This window comes from Trachypithecus francoisi, unplaced genomic scaffold, assembly GCF_009764315.1.
Source record: "Trachypithecus francoisi isolate TF-2019V2 unplaced genomic scaffold, Tfra_2.0 Lachesis_group5, whole genome shotgun sequence".
Lineage (NCBI taxonomy): Eukaryota > Metazoa > Chordata > Mammalia > Primates > Cercopithecidae > Trachypithecus > Trachypithecus francoisi.
The window spans coordinates 114,509,538-114,534,288 of record NW_022681470.1 but is presented as its reverse complement, the minus strand read 5'-3'; the positions used below and the strand labels follow the sequence as shown (position 1 = coordinate 114,534,288).

General features: G+C 37.4%; 1 protein-coding gene across 3 annotated transcripts in view; it reads left to right on the top strand.

Annotated features, from left to right (window-relative positions):
• NTNG1 (netrin G1) overlaps positions 1-24,751 on the top strand; it is a 358,486-nt gene that overhangs the window by 296,591 nt on the left and 37,144 nt on the right. The window contains exons 6-7 of one of the 3 annotated variants that reach the window (XM_033196683.1): positions 7,335-7,502; positions 13,571-13,705. The exons of the other annotated variants lie outside the window; for them this stretch is intronic. Coding sequence (XP_033052574.1) covers positions 7,335-7,502; positions 13,571-13,705 — 303 coding nt within the window. The remainder of the gene's footprint in view (positions 1-7,334; positions 7,503-13,570; positions 13,706-24,751) is intronic. 3 annotated transcript variants of the gene reach the window in all.

Genomic DNA, 24,751 nt, shown 5'->3' with positions numbered 1-24,751 from the left:
CCCCATACAACAAAGTTATTTGGCCCAAAATGGCAATAGTGCCAAGGCTGAGAAACCCCACACTAGACTCTGAAGACCTGGACCTCATTCCCTTTGTCTTCTGGTACATGAGGGCTGTACATGGTACAGGGTAGTTCTCAATAAATACGTGTTGCCAGTGGTTGCCATGCCACATTGTGTATATGTAAAGCTAAAGACCCCCTTTAGCTTTGCTTATACAACAGTAATAAAACTCATCTGAAACGCAATTTGAGATTAAAAACTATATAAAACCACAGCAATTTTCAGAAACCTGCTTTTTCTCTGCCTAAGCTGATCTGTTAATAGACATGTAGTCGGCTCTCAGCTAAAATAATCACTAACTCAGCTGTAGCTTGTTCTGTGGCTACTGTTTTTCTAAACTCCTTAATATATAGGATATAGCCAGATTCTCCTCAGGAATTCAAATGATGAAGGAATGAATTTAAACATAACTTTTCTCTGTATCTTCCTCTATTCCCCCAAAGGAAGGGGTCTCAGGATCATCCTTCATTCATTCATTTGACAATATTTTTTCAGTGCTTAGTGTATGCCAGGCAATATTTTAAGTTCTGTAGTTATAATTGTACACAAAACAGACACAGTCTGCCCTTGAATATTTACTCTCAACTAGAGGGGGAGAAGTTATTTTTGCATATACTTTTTGAATATTATAAATTCTATGAAAAAATATAAACAAGATTAGAAAATTGAGGGATTAGGGTATGAGGGTAGGGGCTATTATCTCAGATTAAATTTTCAGAGAATTGTCTTTGAGAAGATAATTTTAAAAAGAAGTGGGGAAGCAAGTAATGGAGATGTCTGGGGGTATTTCCAGATCAGCAAGTGCAAAGGCCCTGGGAAGCGCTTGGTGTGTTCGAAGAGCAACATGGAGGCACTGTGCCATGAATTTGGAGGAGAGCGCTAGCAATGAGCCCCCAGGGAGGACAGGGGCTAGGTCACTAGAGAATTAATGAACTCCTCTTTTATTCCAAATAAGATGTGAAGCCATTAGGATGATGAGCAGAGGGATGTCATGACCTCACTAAAGTTTTGAGAGAGTCACTCTGTCTGCTGTGTGGAGATGACATTATCACAAGGGTGGAGGCCAGAAGAACAGTTTGGGGATGATGGCAATAATCCAAGAAAGGGCTGATGATGCATCTAAGGAAAAGGTGGTAGAGATGGTGAGAGGTGTAAGCTAAGCAGTTGGAGGAATGGAGTAGTCATTTACTGAGATAGAGCATCCTGGGTGAGCAGCAAGTTTAGGAAGGCAACTAAAGAGCTCAGCTTTGAACAAGTTAAAGTTGAAATGTTTATAAAACATCCAAGTGAAAATTCTAGGAAGGCAGTGGCACACAATGGATGATGCTGCAGGAAGTCTCACTAATTAACTGGGGAGTCAGTCCACCGTGGAAATAACTGTTTTGGAATGGCCCACATATAGACCATGGGGTTGGGTAAAAATCATCTAGGGCGAATGTAGGAAACAAAGAGGTCCAAGGATTAAACCTTGAGACATTTGAGGAGATGAGGACAAAAAGCGAAAGACAGAAAAAAGCAATAATGGGTTGGGAAGGAGAGAACCTAGAGAGTGTGGTGTCCCAGAAGCCCCCTGCTTCAGGAAGGATTACCAGGCAGTTCTGGGGACCCCATTGAGGTTTATGGTCATGAACTTCAAACGAGACTTGTTTCTAAATGACTGGAGAAAAACTAGCCATATTTAGCTACTGGGATATGAGCATGAAGAGATGAAAAGTTGAATTAAAAAAAATTAGATTCAGGGGGTACATGTGCTTGTGTGTTTCATGGATATTACATGCATAATGGCTGGGGATTGGGCTTCTAGTATACTTATCACCTAAATATTGGACATTGTACCCAGTAGGTAATGTTTCAACCTTCAAACGTCCCCCATTTTAGAGTGCTCACGGTCTATTTTCTCCATCTTTATGTCCATGTGTACCCTTCCTTTAACCCCCACTTATACATAAGAACATGCAATATTTGATTTTGTGCTTCTCTGTTAGTTAACTTAGGATAATGGCCTACAACTCCATCCATGTTGCTGCAAGTGACATGATTTAATTCTTTCTTATGTCTGCATAGTATTTCATGGTGTATACGTACATTTTCTTTATTTAATCAACCATTAGTGGAGACTTAGGGTGATTTCATGACTTTGCTATCACACGTAGTGATGCAATCAACATATGACTGTAGTTGTCTTTTTTATATAATGATTTATGTTCCTTTGGGTAGATACCCCGTAGTAGAATTGCTCGGTCAAATGGCAGTTCTCTTTTTACTTCTTTGAGATATCTCCATACTGTTTTCCATGGAGCTTGATCTTATTTACATTCCCACCAATAGTATATGAGTATTCCTTTTTCTCTACATCCTGGCCAACATCTCTCGCTTTTTGACTTTTTAATTACAGTCATTTTGACTGGTGTAAGATGGCACCTTAGTAAGATTTTACTTTACATTTCTCTGAATATTAGTGATACTGAGAATTTTTTTCATGTGTTTGTTGGCTACTTGTACATCTTCTTTTGAGAAATGTCTGTTCATGCCTTTTCCCAATTTTTAATGGGGTGGTTTGTTGTATTCTTGTTGAGTTATTTGAGTTCCTTGTAGATTTTAAACATTAGTCTTTCGAGGCGTAATTTCTAAATACTTCTCCCATTCTGCAGGTTGTCTGTTTTTTCTGTTGATTATTTAATTTGCTGTGCAGAAGCTCTTTAGTTTAAGTCCCCCCCCCCTTTTTTTTTTTATTCTTGTTTTTGTTGTATTTGCTTTTTGGGTCTTCATTATAAATTCTTTGCCTAGGCTGATGTGCAAAAGAGTTTTTCCCTGGTTTTCTTCCAGGAGTTTTATGGTTTTATGGTTTCAGGTCTTACATGTAGGTCCTTAATCCATCTTGAGTTAATATTTGTATGGGGTGAGATAGAGGTTCAGTTTCATTCTTCTGCATATTGCTAGCCAGTTTTCTCAGCAGTGTTTTCCCCCCATTGTTTAGTTGTGTCCACTTTGGAAGGTCACATGGTTGTGGGTATGTGGCTTTATTACTACTATTCTCTTCCATTGATCTATATGTCTATTTTTGTACCAGTACCATGCTGTTTTAGTTACTATAGCCTTGTAGTGTAAGTTGAAGTCAGGCAATGTGATGCCTCTGGATTTGTTCCTTTTGCTTAGAAATGCTTTGGCCTTGGCTATTTGGGCTTTTTTGGGGCAGGGTTCCATATGAACTTCAGGATTGGTTTCTCTGATTCTGTGAAAAATGACATTGGAAATTTGATAGCAGTTGCATTGAATTTTAGATTGCTTTGGGTAATGGGTGATTTTAACAATATTAATTCTTTCAACCCATGAGCATGGAAATTTTTTTCATTTATTTGTGTTGTCTACAATTTATCCCATCAGTGTTTTATAGTTCTCCTTGTAGAGATCTTTCACCTCCTCCGTTAGCTGTATTCCTAGATATTTTATTTTATTTTGGGAGCTATGTAAATGGGATTGAGTTCTTAATTCGGTTTGCAGCTTGAATGTTATTGGTGTATAGAAATGCTACTGATTTTTGTACATTGATTTTGTATCCTGAAACTTTGCTGAAGTCGGCAATCAGTCTAGGATTCTCCTACAGGAATCTCTAGGGTTTTCTACGTATGTGTTCATGTCATCAGTAAAGAGAGATAATTTGATTTTCTCTTATCAAATTGAATGCCTTTTGTTTCCTTCTCTTGCCTGATAGCTCTGGCTAGGACTTCCTGGAGAGCTGAATTTAACCAGCATCAACTTTTAACCGGGATCAAGATTTCCTTATAATTGGAGGGTGGAAGGCCAAGGGATTATATAAAAGGAAGTGATTATAAGGATTGGACTATGGATACTATATAAGAAGAAATGGGAGGTCATGGGAGGTCAGTGATTTGAAGAATCAAAAAATTATTAAACTATTAATATCATCCCTTCAGAAACTTAGTAGGATAATGCAGCTCAAGCTGTATCTGAATACGTTCTGTGCCTGTGTGGAAAGACTAGGTATTAAAAGGTAGGAAATGAACAGAACACCAAAAAATAATATAGCAGTTTTAGAGTCATATTTGAAATACTTTGCATTTATATAATACTCTCATATTTTTCAAGTCACTTTCAAAGATCTGTTTCTTATTTTATATTCTCAAATATATTATGGCCAGAGATAACAGCTTTATCAAAGTCTCAGAAGAGTACTAGAAGTCTTAAAAGAATCAAGTTATTATTAGCCATTTTCTACATTATAAAACATTTTAATGCTTATAAAACATTTAAAGTGTCCAGTTATCACTTGAAATAAAGTTATACTATTGTATGTTTAGCTAAATATGGTTTCTTATACAATTATTTATCTTTTCCTTTCAAAATTAATAAATTAGTTTTTCAACAAAACCCATAAATAGTTAATGTCACCACAGAAATGTGTACTATTCATTAAGTTCAGATAATAGTAGTGATAGTATCACATTTAACATTTCTACAGAGATTCATGGAATGGGTCTTAAACTGTTGAACCTGGGTATCTTACAGATTTGGTTTTTTCCTCAGATAAAGCTTTGTCAGGTAGATTAAATCATGTAGTTCTGGCCATAAGGGAGACTCTACAGAATCCTTTAGGTACCCACAAAGGAACCATACTATGAAAAGTCACTAGCCTTATTCTCTGGATTTCCCCAGCTTCATACCTTTGCCCACTCTTCACTCTATTCCTTTCACCTAAAATGCTCATTCCCTCCTATTCTGTTTTGTTTTAATAAACTCTACCTGCCCTAAGGAAGATTCAGAGTGCATATCCTGTAGGACATTTTTTTAAATTCCCCTCATGTTAAATGAAGTTCTCCTTCTACTTAGATTGCTTTATGTCACTATTTTTTCTCTGCACATACTATTTTGTTCTGGTTATCTGAGCATATGTTGTCTTATTTACTAAATAAGCTTCCAGGCAACAAGCTTCTATGTAGCTGTAGAAAGCTCCTAGATGAATTTTTGCACATAAAAGATACTTTTGAACAAAGCTCTGTTAATTAAATTAGATGTACCAAGAACCAACACAGGTTAGGGAACCTGAAGAAGGACAGCCAGTAAGAGACCTCTTCCAGAGGAGGGGACCCAGGGGCAGGGCTGTTACTGCCTCTCCTCAGGAACTCCAGGCAGTTCTCAAAAAGTCCTTGGGAAGCAATTAGGTTTGAGAATTGAGTTTCCTTCCTTCAATCACTGCTCTCAAAAGGCTCTAGTCCTGAAAGATTGTCTTTATTTCAAACTCTCAAACAGAGAAGGCTCTAGAAGCCTTTCTGACTTCCTCAGGAGTCAGTAATGCCAGTATAAATAAGGTGTAACTCAGAGTGGTACAGAGGATTGGTGGGAAATGCTTGTTGTTTTACAAGAGATTTTAATTTAGTAACCTGTAACTCTATGATTATTGGTGGTAGTATTATTACCAACCTGGCATGCTTTACTACTAAATTTATTTGGGTATTTTCTTACACTGTCTCCTAAATTGGAGTCTCAAGGCCACCTTCTCCCGGTACTCTCCCTCTCCTCATACTCGCCTCCCCTCTGACTTCTTCCCTTCCTCACACTCACCCTTCTCTCCCTGTGCACATGCACATGGTGATACAGCTCACCTCAAATAAAGGAAGTGGCTTGGCTTCAGGATCCCCCCTTTCTTCTCACCTCTCTTTTAGCAACTGGGGTCCCGAAGTTACTGACACTGTTTCTGGTTATCTTCTATGCTTCACCATTTCCAGTATCCTCCTTTGCTTCTATCAAAATTTGATTTCATTCCATCAGGACCTTGTTCTCAGCTTCCTATTGTAGTAACTAGCTCTCTAACAAATGAATACGAAGTTTTCTGATGAGTGGTAGCATATTAATTTTTTTAAAAGTTTAAAAGTTAGCCACCTCTTATTATTATTTACTTGACAACACTTACTCATTTTTACTCTGGTCATCAAAATATAATATTTGAAAAATTTTATGTAGGCCAAAATAGTAACTCAACACTTAGCCAATTTCCTGACACATAGGTAGACTAACTCAACCAAAATATTTATTGAATGAATGAATGAAAGAATGACTGTGTGTTCAAATAGTGACTGTGCTTAGCTTCCTAGTGGGATAAAATAAAAGCAAGATATTGATGCAAGAAATATTTTTAAACAAACGAAATTTGCAGTATCCTGGTTGACCTTCCTTATAAATGTCCAGCTAGGCCTACTTCCACATTCCAAGAAGACAAAACAGATACCCCACCTAGTTACCACTCGCACTTTTGTGATAATTATTTCTACCAACAGAGATTTGTCGTTACCATTTATTTTAAAAAGGTTGAATTGGATTTACAACTTCTTGCTCTAGTTGAGATGCAAGAAAGAAGAAATCTGGTGACCCTCCACTGTTCCCCAGCTACTCTCATGCTCTTCTTCATCTCCCTGTCTAGTCATTACCACCATCACTCCTAAGCCTCAGAGACACCTCTAACATTTTAGAGAAACCAAGGAAAAGAAATGTGCGGTTACAGTAGCTGCCTAAGTCTCCTTTTATAGCAAACTATTCTTGAAACTTAAGAGAAGGGGAGGAAATCTGAAGAGCACTTTTTCACACAAATTATCTCCCGACTTTTTGTGTCTTCTCTCACACATACACATAAAGATTTGGTCTGAAGAAAGGCTTAAGAAAGCCATCTTCTCTTAGCATTGGGGAAAAACAAAATAAAGAATCGTTTAGTTGTCTAGAACTCTATTAAATTTGTCATGATGTATATGAAACCCCGATTGATTTGCTGTCTTGGCATGATGTCAGAGAGCTACAGGAGCCATGGTGATGGTACTCAGACCCTCAATGCTCACACAACCCCCTCCCACTTTTTTTAAGGCTGAAAAGATGAAGAGAAAATAAGGGAAATGGTGCAAAGACAGTAAAATTCTCCATCTGCAAAAATTAAAAAAAAAAAAAAAGACTTTTGCATCACTGGAAACTGAGGCTTCCTAAATTTTAAAAGGCGTACACCTGCAAATGCTTCTGTTCATCTTGTCTGCCAAGAATTAACAATCTTCAGTCTTGTTCTGAATGTCCAACCTTTCTATCCCGCTTGAAACAGATGCTATTTCCATGCCAGTCACAACCACCTGTTGCCACCATGTGTCGTATTGAATCACATATATGTAATGCCATTCCACCATCTTTTCTCCATCCCTCATTTTACCCAAGCATGTAGTATGCTATTATTCTGCTACTGTATACACTTTGTATACATTTCTGTTCTTCCTTGCAAGATTGTGAATGCTTCGGCCACTCCAATCGATGCAGTTATATCGATCTGCTAAATACAGTCATTTGCGTGAGCTGTAAACACAACACTAGAGGGCAGCACTGTGAGTTATGCAGGCTGGGCTACTTCAGAAATGCTTCTGCACAACTGGACGATGAGAATGTGTGCATAGGTCAGTTCCATTACAATTTCAGCTATTGTTCTGTGCCTTTTGAGCTACGGGGAGATATTTAGGGTGGAGAGGCTGGTGATATGCACCGTGGTCGAACCAGAATGAACTTTCTCAATGGAGCCAATATCCTTGTGGTGGACTTAAATTTTACTTGTATTGGTTGAAATCATAGTTGGGGGATATACTTTGAATCCTTATGTTGTTGCTTTAAATATGATGATCTCAGAAACATGTTAAAGAAATTAAGAAGTTTCTTTCTTTCTTCCTGTTTTTTGTTTTCGTATGAAATTTTAAAACCTGATGATTCTGAACTGATCTTATAGCCTTAAATTATACATTCAACTTTCAAAATAGAAACTCATTATACAGGATTTAATTATAGATATGAAAAAGTGGGGTGCAGACTCTTGCATATAATTGGCGATCTGTGAGTATTGATAGATTGAAAATGTTGCTATTTGAAATTGAAAATAACTAGCAACTGGAAATGTAAAAGTTTGTCTGACTTCTTCATCCATAGCAATGAAATTCCATTTATTGAATTTTCCTACAGCTCCCAAAAAGGAGTAGTAGTTTCTCAAAAGTATTGTAGGCAGTTAATTATCTTAGCCCTGGAAAACTGCGTCCACAGAGGCACCTGAGCACTTTCCCTTTCCTCCCCACCAATGACTACTGCTCTTGGCATCTAGGGAGGACCAGGCGCCTTTCCCACCCAGAAAATCTACCTTTTACGTAGTGAAACCTGTCTTTAAGAATGTGGGGATGCCAATGGAAAAATAAGAAACAATAAATGGAATTTCACTTCATAATTCACGCTTAAGCAGTGCATATATTTGAAATGCTGAAAAATATATGTGTAGCCATTATCACACCAGTAGGTAGCTATATAGGCACCCAATTTTAAAGGTAGACTTTTTCACATTGAGGTACGTTCAATAGGATACACAAGCTGAAAAATGACAAGCAATCTTTTTATCAAGAAAAGAAATCCAAGGCCGGGCGCGGTGGCTCAAGCCTGTAATCCCAGCACTTTGGGAGGCCGAGGCGGGTGGATCACGAGGTCAGGAGATCGAGACCCTCCTGGCTAACACGGTGAAACCCCGTCTCTACTAAAAATACAAAAAACTAGCCGGGCGCGGTGGCGGGCGCCTGTAGTCCCAGCTACTCGGAGGCTGAGGCGGGAGAATGGCGGGAACTCGGGAGGCGGAGCTTGCAGTGAGCCGAGATCGCGCCACTGCACTCCAGCCTGGGCGAAACAGCGAGACTCCGTCTCAAAAAAAAAAAAAAAAAAAAAAAAAAAAGAAAAGAAATCCAATCCGTATTTCTGTGACCATTGTCCTCTGATTGGATCGTCAAGATCCGAGTGTCACAAAAAATAGCTGCAGAGTTGTTTTTAATCAAATTGGGCCAAATATATATAATACTGTTGGTGTCTACAGTACTTTCTGTATTTCAGAGCACCTCCTTATTTATTTTTTCTCAATTAGGAGAGAAAGTACTGGACTTAGAGGCCAGAAAGCTAGTCTCAAATTTCAGTTTGCTATCTCACAGTTGTGTGCCATAGGTAAGTCATTTGAGCCTTCTAGTTGGGTGAGGATCAAATGGGATGCACAGGAAACGCTTAGTCAGCTGTGAACCGACTTGTAGATGTTTTGTTTTGTTTTTACTTAATCCTCATTAACAAAACAGTGGGGTAAGTATTACACTAATTATTTCCCCTATCTTGTCATTGAGAAGAGTAAGGCAGATTGACCCAAATCTTACAGCAAAGGGTTTCTGACTTCAAAGCTTAAACATTTTCTCTCAACCACTGACACAATTAGCAAAGCTAAGCTTGTCAAACTTTTACTTATGGTATGCGTTTTGAATAACAGCAGCAATTCCACCCTGAGTTTATGAACAGAAGTTCAATTGTCTTCATAACACTTGAGTTACAAAGACTTGAGAATATTAATAAAAACCAAAAGACATATAGTTGTCTAAATTTTGAATGCAGAGTACATTTTACTGAATGTCATTTGTAAACATATATAAATGTCATGCTATAAATAGGTAAACAACAAAAAAGCTAAAATAAATAGGAACATGGGATTAAAAACCTAGCCATTTTTACAAAATACATAAGATTAAAATGTTTTATAATATTTAATATTATTTTGAATCAATCTAATAAAGGCCTTAGAAGGAAAGATTTTATTCTATAAAATTTCTTTTATCAGGTAACTTAACAATATCACAGTATATTTTATTTAGAGTGTTTTATTATTAGGAAGTTTGGCCTTTTTTCCAGTTCTGAGGTAAACTGTGAACTCCAAATCTGCTTCTTTCTATCTGGTTTTAAGAGGTATAGTTCAGTTGTGAATCCTTATTTGATTATCCACAGACTAGAAAACAGTCCATTCAGTGTCTGCCTTTTAAATCACATAAACTAAGAAGAATAAATATGAAAAACAATAGCAATTTTGTATTTATTTTTACTTTTAAAAATCAAGAAGAGTTTTCTTCTCCATTTCTAGAAAGCTTATTAATTGAAATTATAAACTTTTGGAAAATTCCATTTTATTGAGCTAAACCTGTTTCTATTTAGGATTTTATACTTGAAACCGAACGAAGTACTTGGTGAACACAAAGGGATGCATTCTTAAGTACTATTAAAGTTAGCTACATTAGGCCAGATGCAATGGCTCATGCCTGTAATTTCAGCACTTTAGAAGGCCTGGGCAGGTGGATCACTTAAGGTCAGGAGTTTGAGACCAACCTGGCACACATGGTGAAACCACATCTCTACTGAAAGAAATAAAAAATGAGCTGAGTGTGGTGGCCTGTGCCTGTAATCCCAGCTACTCAGAAGACTGAGGCAGGAGAATCACTTGAATTCGAGAGATGGAGGTTGCAGTGAGCTGAGAATAGCGCCACTGCACTCCAGCCTGAGCTACAGAGTGAGACTCCATCTCAAGAAATAAAATAAAATAAAATAAAAGGAAAGGAAATATTAGCTACATTATTCCCTCACCCACCCTAATTTCCTAAATTATTGCCCTTTTCTAAAGGAGAAAATTGTGTTTAAAGAATGAATTGAAAAATCTGGCTAGCTGATAGGTACTAAGGTCTATCTTTTATCTGTAGTGCTTATATGCATACATGAATTAATAACAATTTCCTTAAAAAGCTGTAGATTTCACTTACCCTGCTTGAGGCTCTGAGGGCAGTGATACTGGGACTGCCTGTGCACAATGGTGGAATTTGCCCTCTCAGGGCCTTTGGAAGCCTGTGGCTCCATTGCTAAGGTTTGCCCTATGAGACAGCATGTACCTATTTGCTATTACCACAATTAAGATTCCTAAAGGGCTTGAGGCAAGACTGAGAAGGATACATCAGAAGTAACTGAGAGTTAATTTTAATACCATTTTGTATAGCAAGCACTAATGAAAACGAAGGGATATTTACCCCATTCACTTTCACAGAATAAGGCACTAATCTTGGAAACTTTGAACTTCATCTAAGTCTTATCTACATTAAAAATAAAAAACAGAACCCTTTGCCAATTCTTTAACAACTGACAATAAAATTCACCACGCTTGCTGTGAAGGAACAATTCATATCTTTGACAACATGTAGGCTCTGTGTGATGAAATAGATGTTGTAAAATACTTGCATCATTTTATATTATGGCAAATATAAAATGCAACAGGGTATTCCATGTTGCCACTGTCATTGCTGCTTCGTAATTACTGGTGAATTTCCCCATTTCTTGTACAAATTCCAAACACAACCATGTCTCCAAAGATACATGTAATTACCCTGTGATGACGCAGCAATTACATGAAGATGACATCCTTGCATGCTTCTGTTTCATGTAAACTTGAGCATTAAGCAGGAAGCTAGAGGATATATGGTTTGTGACCTTGAGTAATCACTGTTAAGATTCCTGCTAACAAGCTTTGCATCACAATGAAACAGAGTTCAGCTGCTGCTGCTAAACATTTCTTAAAATTATGATGTATTATTTTTAATTCCCCTTTGAAACCCATGATCAGGTAATCAGAGGTACCTTTAATAGAATAAGGTGAACATAAGACACTTTTAATACCTATAAATCAATTCTAGCGTAACTTCTAAATCAAGTCCCCCCAGGTATTTGATGTTGCTTTGTAATCTAACAGTCCTGCATGTTCTTCCGAATTTCATGGAATAAAATATGATCCTCCAAAGCTCTTTGCATTACTCCAGCATCCACCATTGACCATCATTCCATAAATGATACTTTTTAAAAACTGAATTATTTGTTATATAAGGTGAAGAGAAGGTCACACCCCTTCTTGTCCTTTATTTTCATGACTGCAAAACATTATACTTACCCACATTTTCCTATGACAATGACTGGGAATATATTATAGTTTAAATGTTCTACTGTTTTGTTTAATTTTGTTTACATGTTTTGCCTCTAAAACCTTATATTAATGAATGGTCATCGGCTAATTGACTGGAGGAGTATGTGAATTAACGTTGGCCAGATGTAACTCTGCTTACTGCCTTACAAAATGTTGGTGATTCATTGTCAACTTACACACTTTAAATAGTGAAAAAAATTACAGTTTCGATATTGGTACAAATTTATAATGTACCTGTGTACAGACAAACATTAAAAGCTTTCACAAAATTAGTATTTTAAAATATTTTAATCAGCTTCCATATACACATGCATATTAAAATAGAAAATGCTAATTTAAAACAAAACTCTAGTTGTTAAGTACCAACTAAGCCAGGCAAGGAGAGAGCATTTTAGAGCTTATTAAGTTTTATTTTTACCTACATATATAACTATTCATCATATAAATGTTTGTTTTATAAGAATGCTGAACTCAAAACCTGACTTAATTAGCATAAAATAAATCATAATTCTAAGGTACTCCACATTTATTTGAAGAATATCTAATTAGTGTCTGTGACACAAACTTAGAGTCAAACCCCTGGATCCATCTATAAGGCTAAACCCTGAATCCCCATAGCAAATCTAATATGCTAAACTTGATTATATTAATCTAAATTTTCAAGACTTCTCTTGGTTAATTGGACGGTATCGTTTTGTTTGGTTTTTAGTGAGGGAACTGCTTAATGTACCCATTTTTAAATAATGGAAACTGAGAGGCACAATAACTTCCCCAAAATTATTAGAAGAGTAATGAGGAAAGGAACTTTAGCACACACTACCCAAAAGCTGCAAGCTACCTGCACTATCTTTCCAGCTAATAGAAACCTAAAGGATATCCATTTCTGGTTCAAGCTTTAAGCAAGATAGAGCTTCAGAAGTAAAAATATCCTATATAAGAATATGTGAGGAATCAAGAAAACACTCTATTCACCTTTTATTTTGCAAAGCTATATTGTCCTGCCAGCAGACATTATAATGAAAAATATACATCTTAAATTATAACTATGTTGAAATTTATGTGTTACTACAAAGTTTATTTTTCTTTCATGATTGTTAATCTGGGCTGCATAAAAGCTGCACTAATATGCCTAGCAAATACAACATCTAAAGGCTCATCACAAAATGGTATATATGTGAATAAGTTAAGGTGCTGTCCCAAATCATAAAGTAAAACTACCTTTGAATGAGCAAAGTGCATTCATATTGTACTTTTAAAATGTTCAGCAGTTCTCAAATACTGAGTGCAATGGCTAAGCCCATTTGAATAATTTAAAACACATTTTACACTGATGGCATATTGATTTATCCCTGATATACAAACTTCTCATGGTATTTATTAAACCATCTAAAAATATCCTAACAAATGGAATCTCCATTACGATCTGTTACCAGTGAAAAGCATGTCTTATTTCCTTGGAAGTTTTCAGTTGATTTCCTCTCATATCATAAAAACGATATCATGGAAGGCTAAGCAAATAAACAAATGATCGTGAAATAGCCATATTTGCCAAAGCATTTCATTAATGGACATCTTTCTTTAAGTAAGTGATGCATTTAAGTACATGACGCTCCTGTGTTGATAACCTATCAGCCATGCAGACTTGTCTCCAGCCTGTGTGTTGTCTTGTTTCTACAGAGTGTTATTGTAACCCTTTGGGCTCAATCCATGATCGTTGTAATGGCTCAGGATTTTGTGAGTGTAAGACTGGAACAACAGGGCCTAAGTGTGATGAGTGTCTGCCGGGAAATTCCTGGCACTACGGCTGTCAACGTAAGTAACTCTGGGAGCTGCCCTCTGCCTGCTGCAGCATGGCTGATTCTGCTTGGCTAGGCCGGTGTGTGCAGCTTCTCAGAGCAGAAAAAGATCCAAACCGCTGACAAGTGTTAAACGCTACTTAATGCTGCGGCCAATGTATGGGAGAGCAATCCATCAGCTGTCCAGTTGACTTTTTTGTAGCCCATCTTCATCCCCTCAGTTAGCTGTAGCAACTTATATTGAAATATTGTATGGAGATCCATATACCTGGCCAGACCATAAATTAAGTGGCACAATAGGGACCCAGCTTGGAAATCCTCACCGCAGAATGAAGGGTGATGTGCATGTGGTTAATATATTTCTTGACGTGAAAGTTACCCTGGAGCTCCAGAGTTCATAAATTAAATGATATCTACATAACTTATTATTACCCTTGCTATCATTCCCATCACTGAATCTTAACTGAAAACCTAAAGGTAATAAATCTAAGGAATGTTTAAATGTGGGGTAAAATAAATGACAAAAAACAATATTGATTTTAAACCTCTGAGGTTAGGCACTATGCGGGGAGCTGTGGACAAATGTCATTTGGTTCAGTCTCATTTCTCTTGAGATTATCAGGTCTTCAAAGCTTGTCAAGGCAGGTGGCATGTCAGTGTGTACAAGGAACATGAATTTTAAAATCAAGGCAGAAGGTTCCTTCTGTCGTTTATAACCTTTTCTGCTTTTGAATTCTGAACTAACTTTCCATGTCATCTATACATAGGTAGTTTGCTAATATTAAAGAACCACAAGATATATCCTGTGTAACAGTGTGGTTCAATAGAAAATCAAGCAAGCCACATATGGAATTTGAGATGCTTTCATTTTCCACATTAAAAAAATAAAAAGAAATAAGAGAAATTAATTCTAATAACTATTATATTTAGCTCAAATTATATAAGATACTATTTTTCAACATATAACTACTATCAAAATTATTAAGGCTATATTTTTCATGTTTTTTATTGTCTTTGAAGTCAGATGTGCATTTTATGCTTGCAGAAAATGTCAGTTAGGGCTGGCCATATTGTAAGGCTTAATAGCCACATGTGTCTACCATATTGGACAGCACAGCCCTGGAGTTATTTTTGCTTACTTTTCACTTGAAACAAATGTCAGCATGCAGGAATCATCTAAAGCCAATTTCTATAGAAAACTATATATTATTGATATAATGCAGTAGTAATAGCAACTTTTATATTCTATAAAATAAATTCTGTATGAAGAATTCTATAATAATAACTATGTAGCTCCAATTTCTATAGAATATTATAGAATGTTCTATCTGTTACTTATGGAATACATAGTTATCTGGCAGCCATACTTCTAAGTAATGTAAATGGAAAATGAAATGCCATGGGCAGCAATGAGTTCTGGCAATAAGGTGAAATTTTGGCATTGAGCAGGCCAAGGTTAGAATGGGATCCAGGAACGGGGGACTAAGTTTTCCAGCCTTACTGGAGAGGAACACTGAAAGACAGTCAAATAGTCAGAAGTCAGGCTGCACACCTGCACATAAGGCCTAGATAAAGCCATGGTTTAAAAGTCTTGCATGCTGTTGTTTTCCAGAAAGTGCTAGTCCTTAGTGCCTGGGAGAGTTGGTGAATCCCAGCAACTACGTGAAGTGTCAGGGCTCAAAGGGAAGCTATCAATCATGGCACAGCTAGACCTCAAGGCCTAGAGCAGGCCAAGAGTCAGGAGAGGAGAAGGGCAATAGGCAAAGGAAAAATCAAAACCAGCACCAAGACTCAAGGCATAAAGAATAAGGAGACTTTGTAATTAAGACACACTTCTCAAAGAGAAGATCTCAAATAAAGCTCCTGAGGAAGCAGGACTTAAAGAATGGGTTGCTGGAGTGTACTCAGCATAAGACTTGGGAGAGGAAAATAAATAAATCCTGCTTTGGGAAAATGCATCTGAAAATGGACCTAACCCAATTTTTCTATATTAATTATTGGAGTAATATAAAAGATATGATATTGTCACCAACGTTTCCCTTCTGGAATCAAAAGACTGAATTTAAGCCTTACCCTACCACATGCAAATCATAAAACCCTCTGTGCCTCAGTTCCAGAACCTCACATATTTGTTATGTGGCTCACTGAGATGATGAGAGGAAATGCATTTATTCTTTTGAGTATGTGTTGAGTACCTACCATGACTCAGGCACTGGGCTAACGGTAGGGCACAGAAGGATGAAAAGAGGGAGCTACTGAGGACATGTGGACATGGAATTCACCTCGGAGTGAGAGACCTAACAATTATGATAGAAGGTAATCAGAGCTCAATAAGAGGAATGTACATGTTATTTATTGGTGAAGTCCAACATGGGGAGTAAGGCTTCCCAGAGAAGTGACATGTAGTTAAGCACTAAAGGATCAGTGGAGCTTTCCAGGATAGGAATCTTGCTTGGGTAAAGGTGACTGAGATAACACACCGTGTTCCAGAACGTGTGTGTGTGTGTATGTGTGTGTGTGTGAGCATGCATATATGTTGAGAGTAAAGGGAGATGTTAAAACAGCATCCAGATTATGTGGTTTCATGAATCCCAAACTAAGACATTTTATGTTGTCAGGGAGGAAAATGGGAATCATCATATGAAGAAGATATGCGTTCCATCATATGGTTTTAAGCAGAGAAATGAAAGAACAGATTTGTTTTTAAAAAGATTATTCTAGCTCCTAAGTAAAGAAAGGAATGGAATGGGTTGAAATTAGATTTGATATATAAATTTAACATCATCCAAACACACCTTTGAGAACATAGGAGATTTTTCTCACTCTGAAATCTTTCTTCCTTCTCTTAGACCCTCCCACATAGGGCTGGTATTCTATGTTAAAATATAGAAATTCTTCTGTCAGTTAGTAAATGGCTACTTCACCAAGATTCTGAAGTGCCTTCCCCTGGGATCTCTTGGGCTGTCACCAAGGATCAGCAATAACGGGGTAACGCGTGTCACAGTAGCATGCCACTAGCACCTGCTCCAGGATTATAGTTGATGTACATTCTGATTAGTTGGTGCTGGAAGGTTGATATGTATTTTTTTTTCATTTGGTTCCTGTCCTCACACACATGAATGCACTCAAAAATGCCCCTCAAGTGCATCCCTGTCTCCTTTTCCCCTCTCCCACTGCTCACCTCGACTTCCACTTGCCCTGAGTTGAACCCATCCTTGGATTTGGCCACAGTATTAGTAGAAGAGCTATTAACCTGGCAACACGAAATCAACGCCAAGCAGAAAACCAGTGGGAGAGTAGGGCTGACAGTGGTATTGCAGTGATGAGCTGAAAGTAAGCAGACATTTAGGTAGGCATTGCCAGGGAGGCAGTAGGAGATATCAAGAAGAGTCCAAGGGATCCAGGCCCAAGGTTCCAGTCCTCCCAGAGGATTGTCAAAAGGAGCCAAGTGGAACTGTGATCCAAAAGGACTTGGGTTTGGGAACAGAAGATTTAAAAAAGGGATTCAGCAACTGACACTGTTGCCTATATTCTGTGAATAGAAAAAGTGAATATGCTTGAGTAGACTCTGGATTCATACAGACCAGGGTCTGAATTCCATCTCCACTTCTTATGACCTGCAAGACTAAGAGGAAATTACTTGGACCGTCTAAGCCTGGTGTTTCATCTAAAATGGGGTAATAATATGACCTAACACATATAGTAATTGTGAAGGTTCAAATACAATAATGAATGTGAACCTCATAGTACATAGTAAGCACTCAATTATTACTACTACTTCCAAGCACGTGTTGATATGCCACAGAACTAGACAAGAATTCATGTTCAAAAGCTTTCATGCAATGTTACTGCAGAACTTGCAGCAAATTCAGCCACTATTGAAGAATCAAACTGTTGACCTGGGGGCTTCTAAAAAGCCTCCTGGTTAGAGCAAGACTGATTCAAGAGAGTGAAGCAAAGCTGACCCCAAAGCAATTATGGGGTTTGAGCTGGGAACATTTTAAAAACTCCAGGCTCACCAGCAAACTTTCTGCTTGAAAGGCCACCAATTATGTACTGTGTAAATGTAGGCAAGTCTCTCTGAATTAAAAGGTGAAACATAAACCACTAGAATGAATGGTCTTTAGCCAGCACAGAACGAATAACCTAGGAAAGAAAACAGAAATAATAAGATTTTAAGGAGGCCTGGCAGAATCAAAATTAGTGTTGAGGTTGCCCAGTAGAAAAATGAGACATTGGAAAGAAAGAAAACAAGTTTTAAATGACCCTTTTGAAATCAGAGAAGAGGCAATAGCTAGGTTCCAGAGAATAAAATTGAACCTTCTACATAGGAAGCAGCATTCCATGCTTTATATAAAATATGAAGGGTTAACATGTATTGGGAAGTAACTAAATAGTTGTTATCAGCACCAAAGAAACTGGACGTAAAGGAGATTTGTGACTTTTCAGTTTGGGAGAGTGGAAATAGCCACTTGTAGAACGAATGTGACTGGTGAGAAGATATGTTGTCTTCCTGGAGGATGTATGTAAGACACATGGGAATATCCTGCAGGGTTTATTAAAGCCACCAATTGTTAACTTGAGTGAATACTAATGGTACTTTCAGAAGAAGTCATAGTCTGCTTATTTAAGTGAAAGTCAAAAGATTTGGTGATATCAGTTAAATGTTATGATTTTAGAAGATACCAGAGCTGTAGAAAATAAAAACCAAAGTACCATAGCAAGGAGAAGACAGACCACATCCTTCTCTCACCACAAGTGGGAAAGGCTTTCCATTTTTAAGGAACCATGTGAATAGATTGGGTCCACACATGTAATCTCGGATAATCTCTCCTTTTCAAGATCTTTAATGTAATCACATCTATAAAGTCTCTTTTGCCAGGTGAGGTAAGAGGTTCTGGGGATTAGGATGTAGACATCTTTCAGAACACATTATATTGTGCTTATCATAATAATAATCAAGAATGTCAACATTTCATGCCAGAGATAAATATGCAGGTGTTATGAAGACGGAATGCAACTCATGCTGGGGATAAAGATATGCAATGGTAAAACATATTCAAAAGAAATACATAAAATGATTTGAGAGGAGTAATGTATGTCAAGCAGGTATAGATGTGCATTGTGCATTACAAGGTAGAGATAGTGAAATATGTTTCAGTCAAGACCAAGGACTGTATAAAAAAGGTATTGTGAGAGCATATTGAAGACCACGAGACTATTTAGAGGATACATTGTTCAGAGGAAAATTAGAAAATTTAAGTATTCTATCTTCCAAAATGGGGGAATTCAAATATCAGGAGTTCTGGTAAAAGATTTGTTCTGGTAAAACTGTTGACTTGCATTAATGAAAATTTCTTTAAGAGTGGAAGAAGCACTCTGGGGAACTACCACTTATTGGTACCATGGAGAAGGCATTGTCACATAAGGGAGCAAACACTATTAAAAATCTAAGAGGTATTGTTTTAAACATTAAGAAAAATTCAAAATATTCCTGGGGGAAAAAGGTAGGATGTTAGACCTCTTTAAAAATTGGTGTGCACATAAACACATACACATACAAATAATCACTTTTATTAAAAATAAAAGCATAAATTCCCAATAGACTATCTAGAAAAAAATGAGAGATTTCTACATTAACCAACTTGACTATCAAAGACTCTTTCTTCTGAGGTTTTGATGAACATTATTTCAGTCCCTACACTGTGTTACAAATTTAGGCTAAATAATTTGCAAAAATGCAGATGGCATAGGGCTGTGTCGACATAGTTCAAATGACAAAAATGTAAAGATGTTAGCTTACATTAAAGCTCAATTTTAGACAACAGTATATTATATAAGTGACAAAGGAGCAAACAATTTCAGTCTGAACAAAGATCAAAGGAGGTTATAGTCCCACTAAAACATAAACTGAGCAGCCCTCATCAAGGGGCCAGTCCTTGGAAACAGCTTTCTAGCATTGCAGACAGTGATGTAAGAGAGTCCCTTTTTTGATGAAAGTTTTTTCATATGAAACAGCATTGAAGCAGCTTGATCACATATGTTACAGATGTCAGCCAGTGTTTGGAGGGCTAACAAGTAGATGTGGTTCAGGAAGATAGAACAGGGACCACGACTAATGGAGATGGGTTTCAATTTAGCATTTTCCAACAGTTAGACTTTCTAGGTGTCTGAGAATATAGTCGGTGCATTGAGTAATGACAACTTCCCCAGACTCTGGAGAAGTTCCAATAGAAGCTGAACAGGCTCCTATCAGCGATGCTTTCTGGAAAGTTTGACTTAAATGAGAAGTTGAGAGAAAAGTCCTTAGGGCTTCTTCAACTTTCCAGCTTTAACATCAGACCACACTCATGCAGCAGAGGGGAGGCATCGTAAAGGTACCCACCTCAGTTGCTAGTAAGAACCACAGTTTGATCACTTGGCTGTCCTCTACACTCTAATCTTTCTTAACCCACAGATCTCAGACTCTCATACTTCCCACTAGCCATATTCTCAATCCTCACTTCTGGTTTCCAAAAATCAGAAACTAGAGACTTAAATAATTCCTTTTATTCTAGGGATTAATTGGTTCCTATCAAACTCTTCTATTACTATAGTCCAGGAGGTTTTCTTTTTTCCTCTTTTTTTTTTTTTTCTTTTTCTTTTTTTGTTTTTGGAGGGGATTAACTACTACAGTCCTGACAACTTGTGATCATGAAGGTATTAAGATGATGCTTCCAATTGCCTCTGTGAGATGAAGATTATACCTCCCTGGACAAATACCTTGGGCCTAACTTGTAATTTTTCAATTGCTTCTAGTTGCTGTCTCTTCCTATTTGTCGTGTGACATTAAAATGTCCAGTTCACATTTCACCGGTTGACCTCACACTTTGAATTAATTGACAGGCAGCATGTTGCTTAAACAAGGATTTGTCTGTGATGCTGCAGAGCATCTCTAGTTGCTAGACATATGATTTCCCTCATTTGGCCCTCGCATCTCTATCAATCTCTATCACTACAAGTTGGTCTCATCAATAAAATGAATGGCATCACTGAATCCAAGTTTTTAATTTCCTTAGTTTCATTAGTTTCCAGTAGCACCTTGAACACAGCATCGTTTCCCTTGCTAAGCACCACATACATAAGGGTGATGAAAAATAAATACTCAGAGCAAGGCACTTGATGTTACTGTGGTACAACTCCTAAGGGTGGGAAGGAAGTGCTCTTTAAACAGAACCAGTAGGAGCCTCCCAGAGGCAATTTAAAAAGGAAAATGTTAGGAAGACAGAAGATAGAAAGTGGCAATTTGCAGGAATTACAAATAAGCTGGTAGTACTCCTGGGGGCAAAAAAGGATCATTTTGTCTGCTAGAAGAGCAAACCCCAGGGTTGCCCCCAGTTGTGAAATTTCTCTTGATTCAGCAGGAAGATGCCATACCACTCAGTCTTCCTAATAGCCATTGCATCCAGATGCAGTTCTTATTTTCCCTTGATTCTTAATGTAAATTTAATTTGGGATTGTTCGCAAAAGCCCACAGACCTCTAAAACATCCGGGACCTGATGCTACCTCTGAGCATGGAGAGTCAGGGCTTCTGCTGTGGAAAGGACTTTAACTCTTTACACGCTAATGACTCCATTCAGAGCAAACACAAAAGGCATATACTGATGGAGCTGGCTTGAAAGCAGTGAGTTGTTCTGAATGTACTCCACAGTAGCATCATATCCTAAATACATTCAAAACCCACAGCTCCTGAATTGCTGAAGCTTAGCCTAGGGCAAATCCAGACAGTGGACATACCAGATAGCAATTCCAGGCACTCGCTGGCATTCTGAGGCTTGCCTACTATTTGGCCATCCTGTGCTCAGCTCAGAAAGGGGCCTCCACTTTGACCTGGGTGGGCAACTTTTCCTATTTACTTGACAATCCATGTTAATTTCCCCCTTCATTTAAAGAGAAAATGGAGAAGGACGTGTATGCCCAAACTCCACCATTTCACACCAGAGAACCAACGAAGCTTGACAGTAAAAGCTTCTGTGTGTGAAATGCTGGTGCTCATGGAAAAATGCAGGCACAGTTTTATCTGTTAGTAGCTGAGAATCAAAGCAACAGCCTGATCCTACTTGATAATAAGATGATAAGAAGGCCAAGTGGTAATACAATATGTGAAGCTCTCTTCTTACATAAGCACATAAATGGAGTTTCACCTTGGGCCATTCTTTACACACTAGTAAGTGTATGTGTGAGTGAGTGTGAGAAAAAAATTTCAAAATTTTCTAAAGCTACATATATAAAGATAGTGTCTAAATGTGAAAATCAGCCCAATTACAAAAGGGCCATCCTACTTGAAACCTGCAGAATAAATATTTCAGTTAAGCAAGGGCAAGTTCTCAGCCCCAAGCGGAACAGAATCCTGGGGAAGAGGAGTCACAGATAGACTATGATGAGAGGGTTCTTGAAAACTAAATTTTAGGACTCAATACAATGAGGTGAAACGGAGCCTTAGATTTGGAGTCGGGGTCTTATTCTGGGTGTAACTCCACCACCTCTCCAAAGAATGTTTGCTCAAACATCAGCCTTTGAATTTCCTTCTGTGAAATCCTAGAGAGAGCTTGGATATTGCAAGGTTCCTTCTTGGTCTGAAATTCTGTAATCCTGAAATCTTACAAATGGTCCCATCAGTTTACGTATAGACTTACCTCTGGTAAAGAATTATTATTTTAAAATAATAAAAAGTGTTACTTATTGAGCCCTTTGTATGTGTCGGGAACATTATCTCATTCCACAGGAGATTATTTTCCTTATTTTATAGATGACAAAACTGAGGTTTAAAGAGGTTAATTCCATCAACTCAAATACCTGTTAAGTGGCACACCAGTCACTAGTGAATATTTATTGTTAATCAAATGGCATTTTATAGGATTTTGTCACTTTCACTTTGCAGATGGAGACAGAAGCTTTGATAATTTACTCCAGGGGTCAGCAAATTCATTTTGTAATGGGCCAGATGGCAACAATTTTAGGCCCTGTAGGCCATATAGTCTCTGTCACAGCTACTCAACTCTGCTATTTTACTGCCATAGACGATGCTAAAATGAAAGTGTAGCTATGTTCCTGTAAAACTTTTTTTATGGACGCTGAAATTTGAATTTCATGTAATTTTCATGTGTCAAGAAATATTCTTCTTTTGATTTTGTTTCAATCATTTAAAAAAGGTAAAAACCATCCTTAGTTCCTAGACCATCGTACACAGGAAGCAGGCTGCATTGGGCTTGCAGATCACAGTTTGATTTATTCCAAACTCAAACAGCAATTCAAGATGAAGAAACAGAGGACATGTTAAATAAAGAATGTGAAGCAGAAGGCAGGAAAGAACATAAAAGAAACATACATTTCATTAAAATGTGTCCTCTGGCTTGACATGGGTATCACAGGGAGTTAAACTAACTGGTTCTTATTTATAAGGCCCTAACTGATCTTAAGAAAAATGTTAGGGTTCCCAGAAACGTGAGGGCTTTGACCATATAATTTCCAGGACAAGATCATAGACATAGTTAGTGCCATCTGTTTAAAGGCTTGAAGAGCCAGCCGAGCCAATTTAGCATCAATTTAGTACAATCAGCATCTAATGAAAGAGAAGTCAGGGTGGCCATAATATGATCAGGATTGCTCATGTTGGTGTAAGGAATCATTCGGTTGTATTCTGCAGGAACAACCCGTCACCTTGAATATCAGCAAAAAACTCTATTTAGAGACAATTACAGTAATAATATCAGGTTATAATACCATGTTCACAGAAAAAAATACATACAGAACATGTTCAGAATGTAGGTTTTTACTGTTGCCTTTTAATATTGGAGATAATTATTCTGAACACAGTGCATGACAGTGCTGTGAATGTGAACCCCTACCATTTCTGCCCAACTCTCTTTTCAGTGTGATTGAGCCCATTGAACCCAAGAGATTCTGGATTACCCACAGGAATAATGTCACAACCCATCACTGTTAAAATGCATATATGCTTTTCATCCCATCCTTCAGTTATCCATTGCTACAAGGAGAGGAGAAAAGGCCTTCATAAATACAGAGCAAATGATTGTCTTGATGTAAATTCCAATATAAGCACATACTGTATGCACATGGACATTTAGACTTACACACAGTTCATCCGCTCTGCCTCCACCTTAATCTTTGACTGGTTAGTAGTCAAGATCATCCACACATTGCTGGATATTCATTTTTAAATGGAGACAATTGCTAAGATATATTTTTAACAATATTCTTTCCCTTATTCTGCAAAAGTGTAGGATTAACAATACATATTACAGATTTTTTTTCTAAACTACAACTCTTCTGGGGAAATGGACATATGTCTCAGAGATAAAACACTATAAAAATGACAAAATATTGATTTTATTTTTAAGACATACATTTAGGCCTCTTTTCAGTTAGTATTGTTGACCCAATGGACTTAGCCTGTGTGTTAACCCATATCCCTTATCATGAAAATCAATAATATGGACAACTACAATGTTCCCACAGATTTTGAATGCAAAAAGACAAAGTTTGGGAGTTTACAGAAGAGCTTGTTATCAGGATAACTTGACAATTTATTAGTGATGTAATGTTAGAGGCCACGATCCCTGCACTCTCTATGGTGTTGCTGGCTCACCAGATGGAAGTTATTTGGGTATACTATTAAGTCTTTCCTGAGATATTACATCCTTGTTCTAATTAAATGAAAAATTAAAGTTGCTGATTTTGCAACAAGGATGCTAAACTACATACAGACATGATGTATTAATTCCATATAGTTAAATCAGGCCTCGAGATTTCTGAAGTAACAATTTTAATAAAGACTGTCCAGGGTCTTGGCATGGAGGAGTTTGTGCTTCACTTGATAGAAACATCTAATAAAACATGGTTCAATCAACTATGTTCAATATGTCCTTTTAAATACAACAAATGAGATGAGATCATACTGTACTCTACAGAAAACTATGCCTTTGTTTCATCTTTGGTTACTGAATTTAATTTAGTCAAGATGATAGAAGGAGCTTCTTACCACAGCCTTGCTAAATCTTT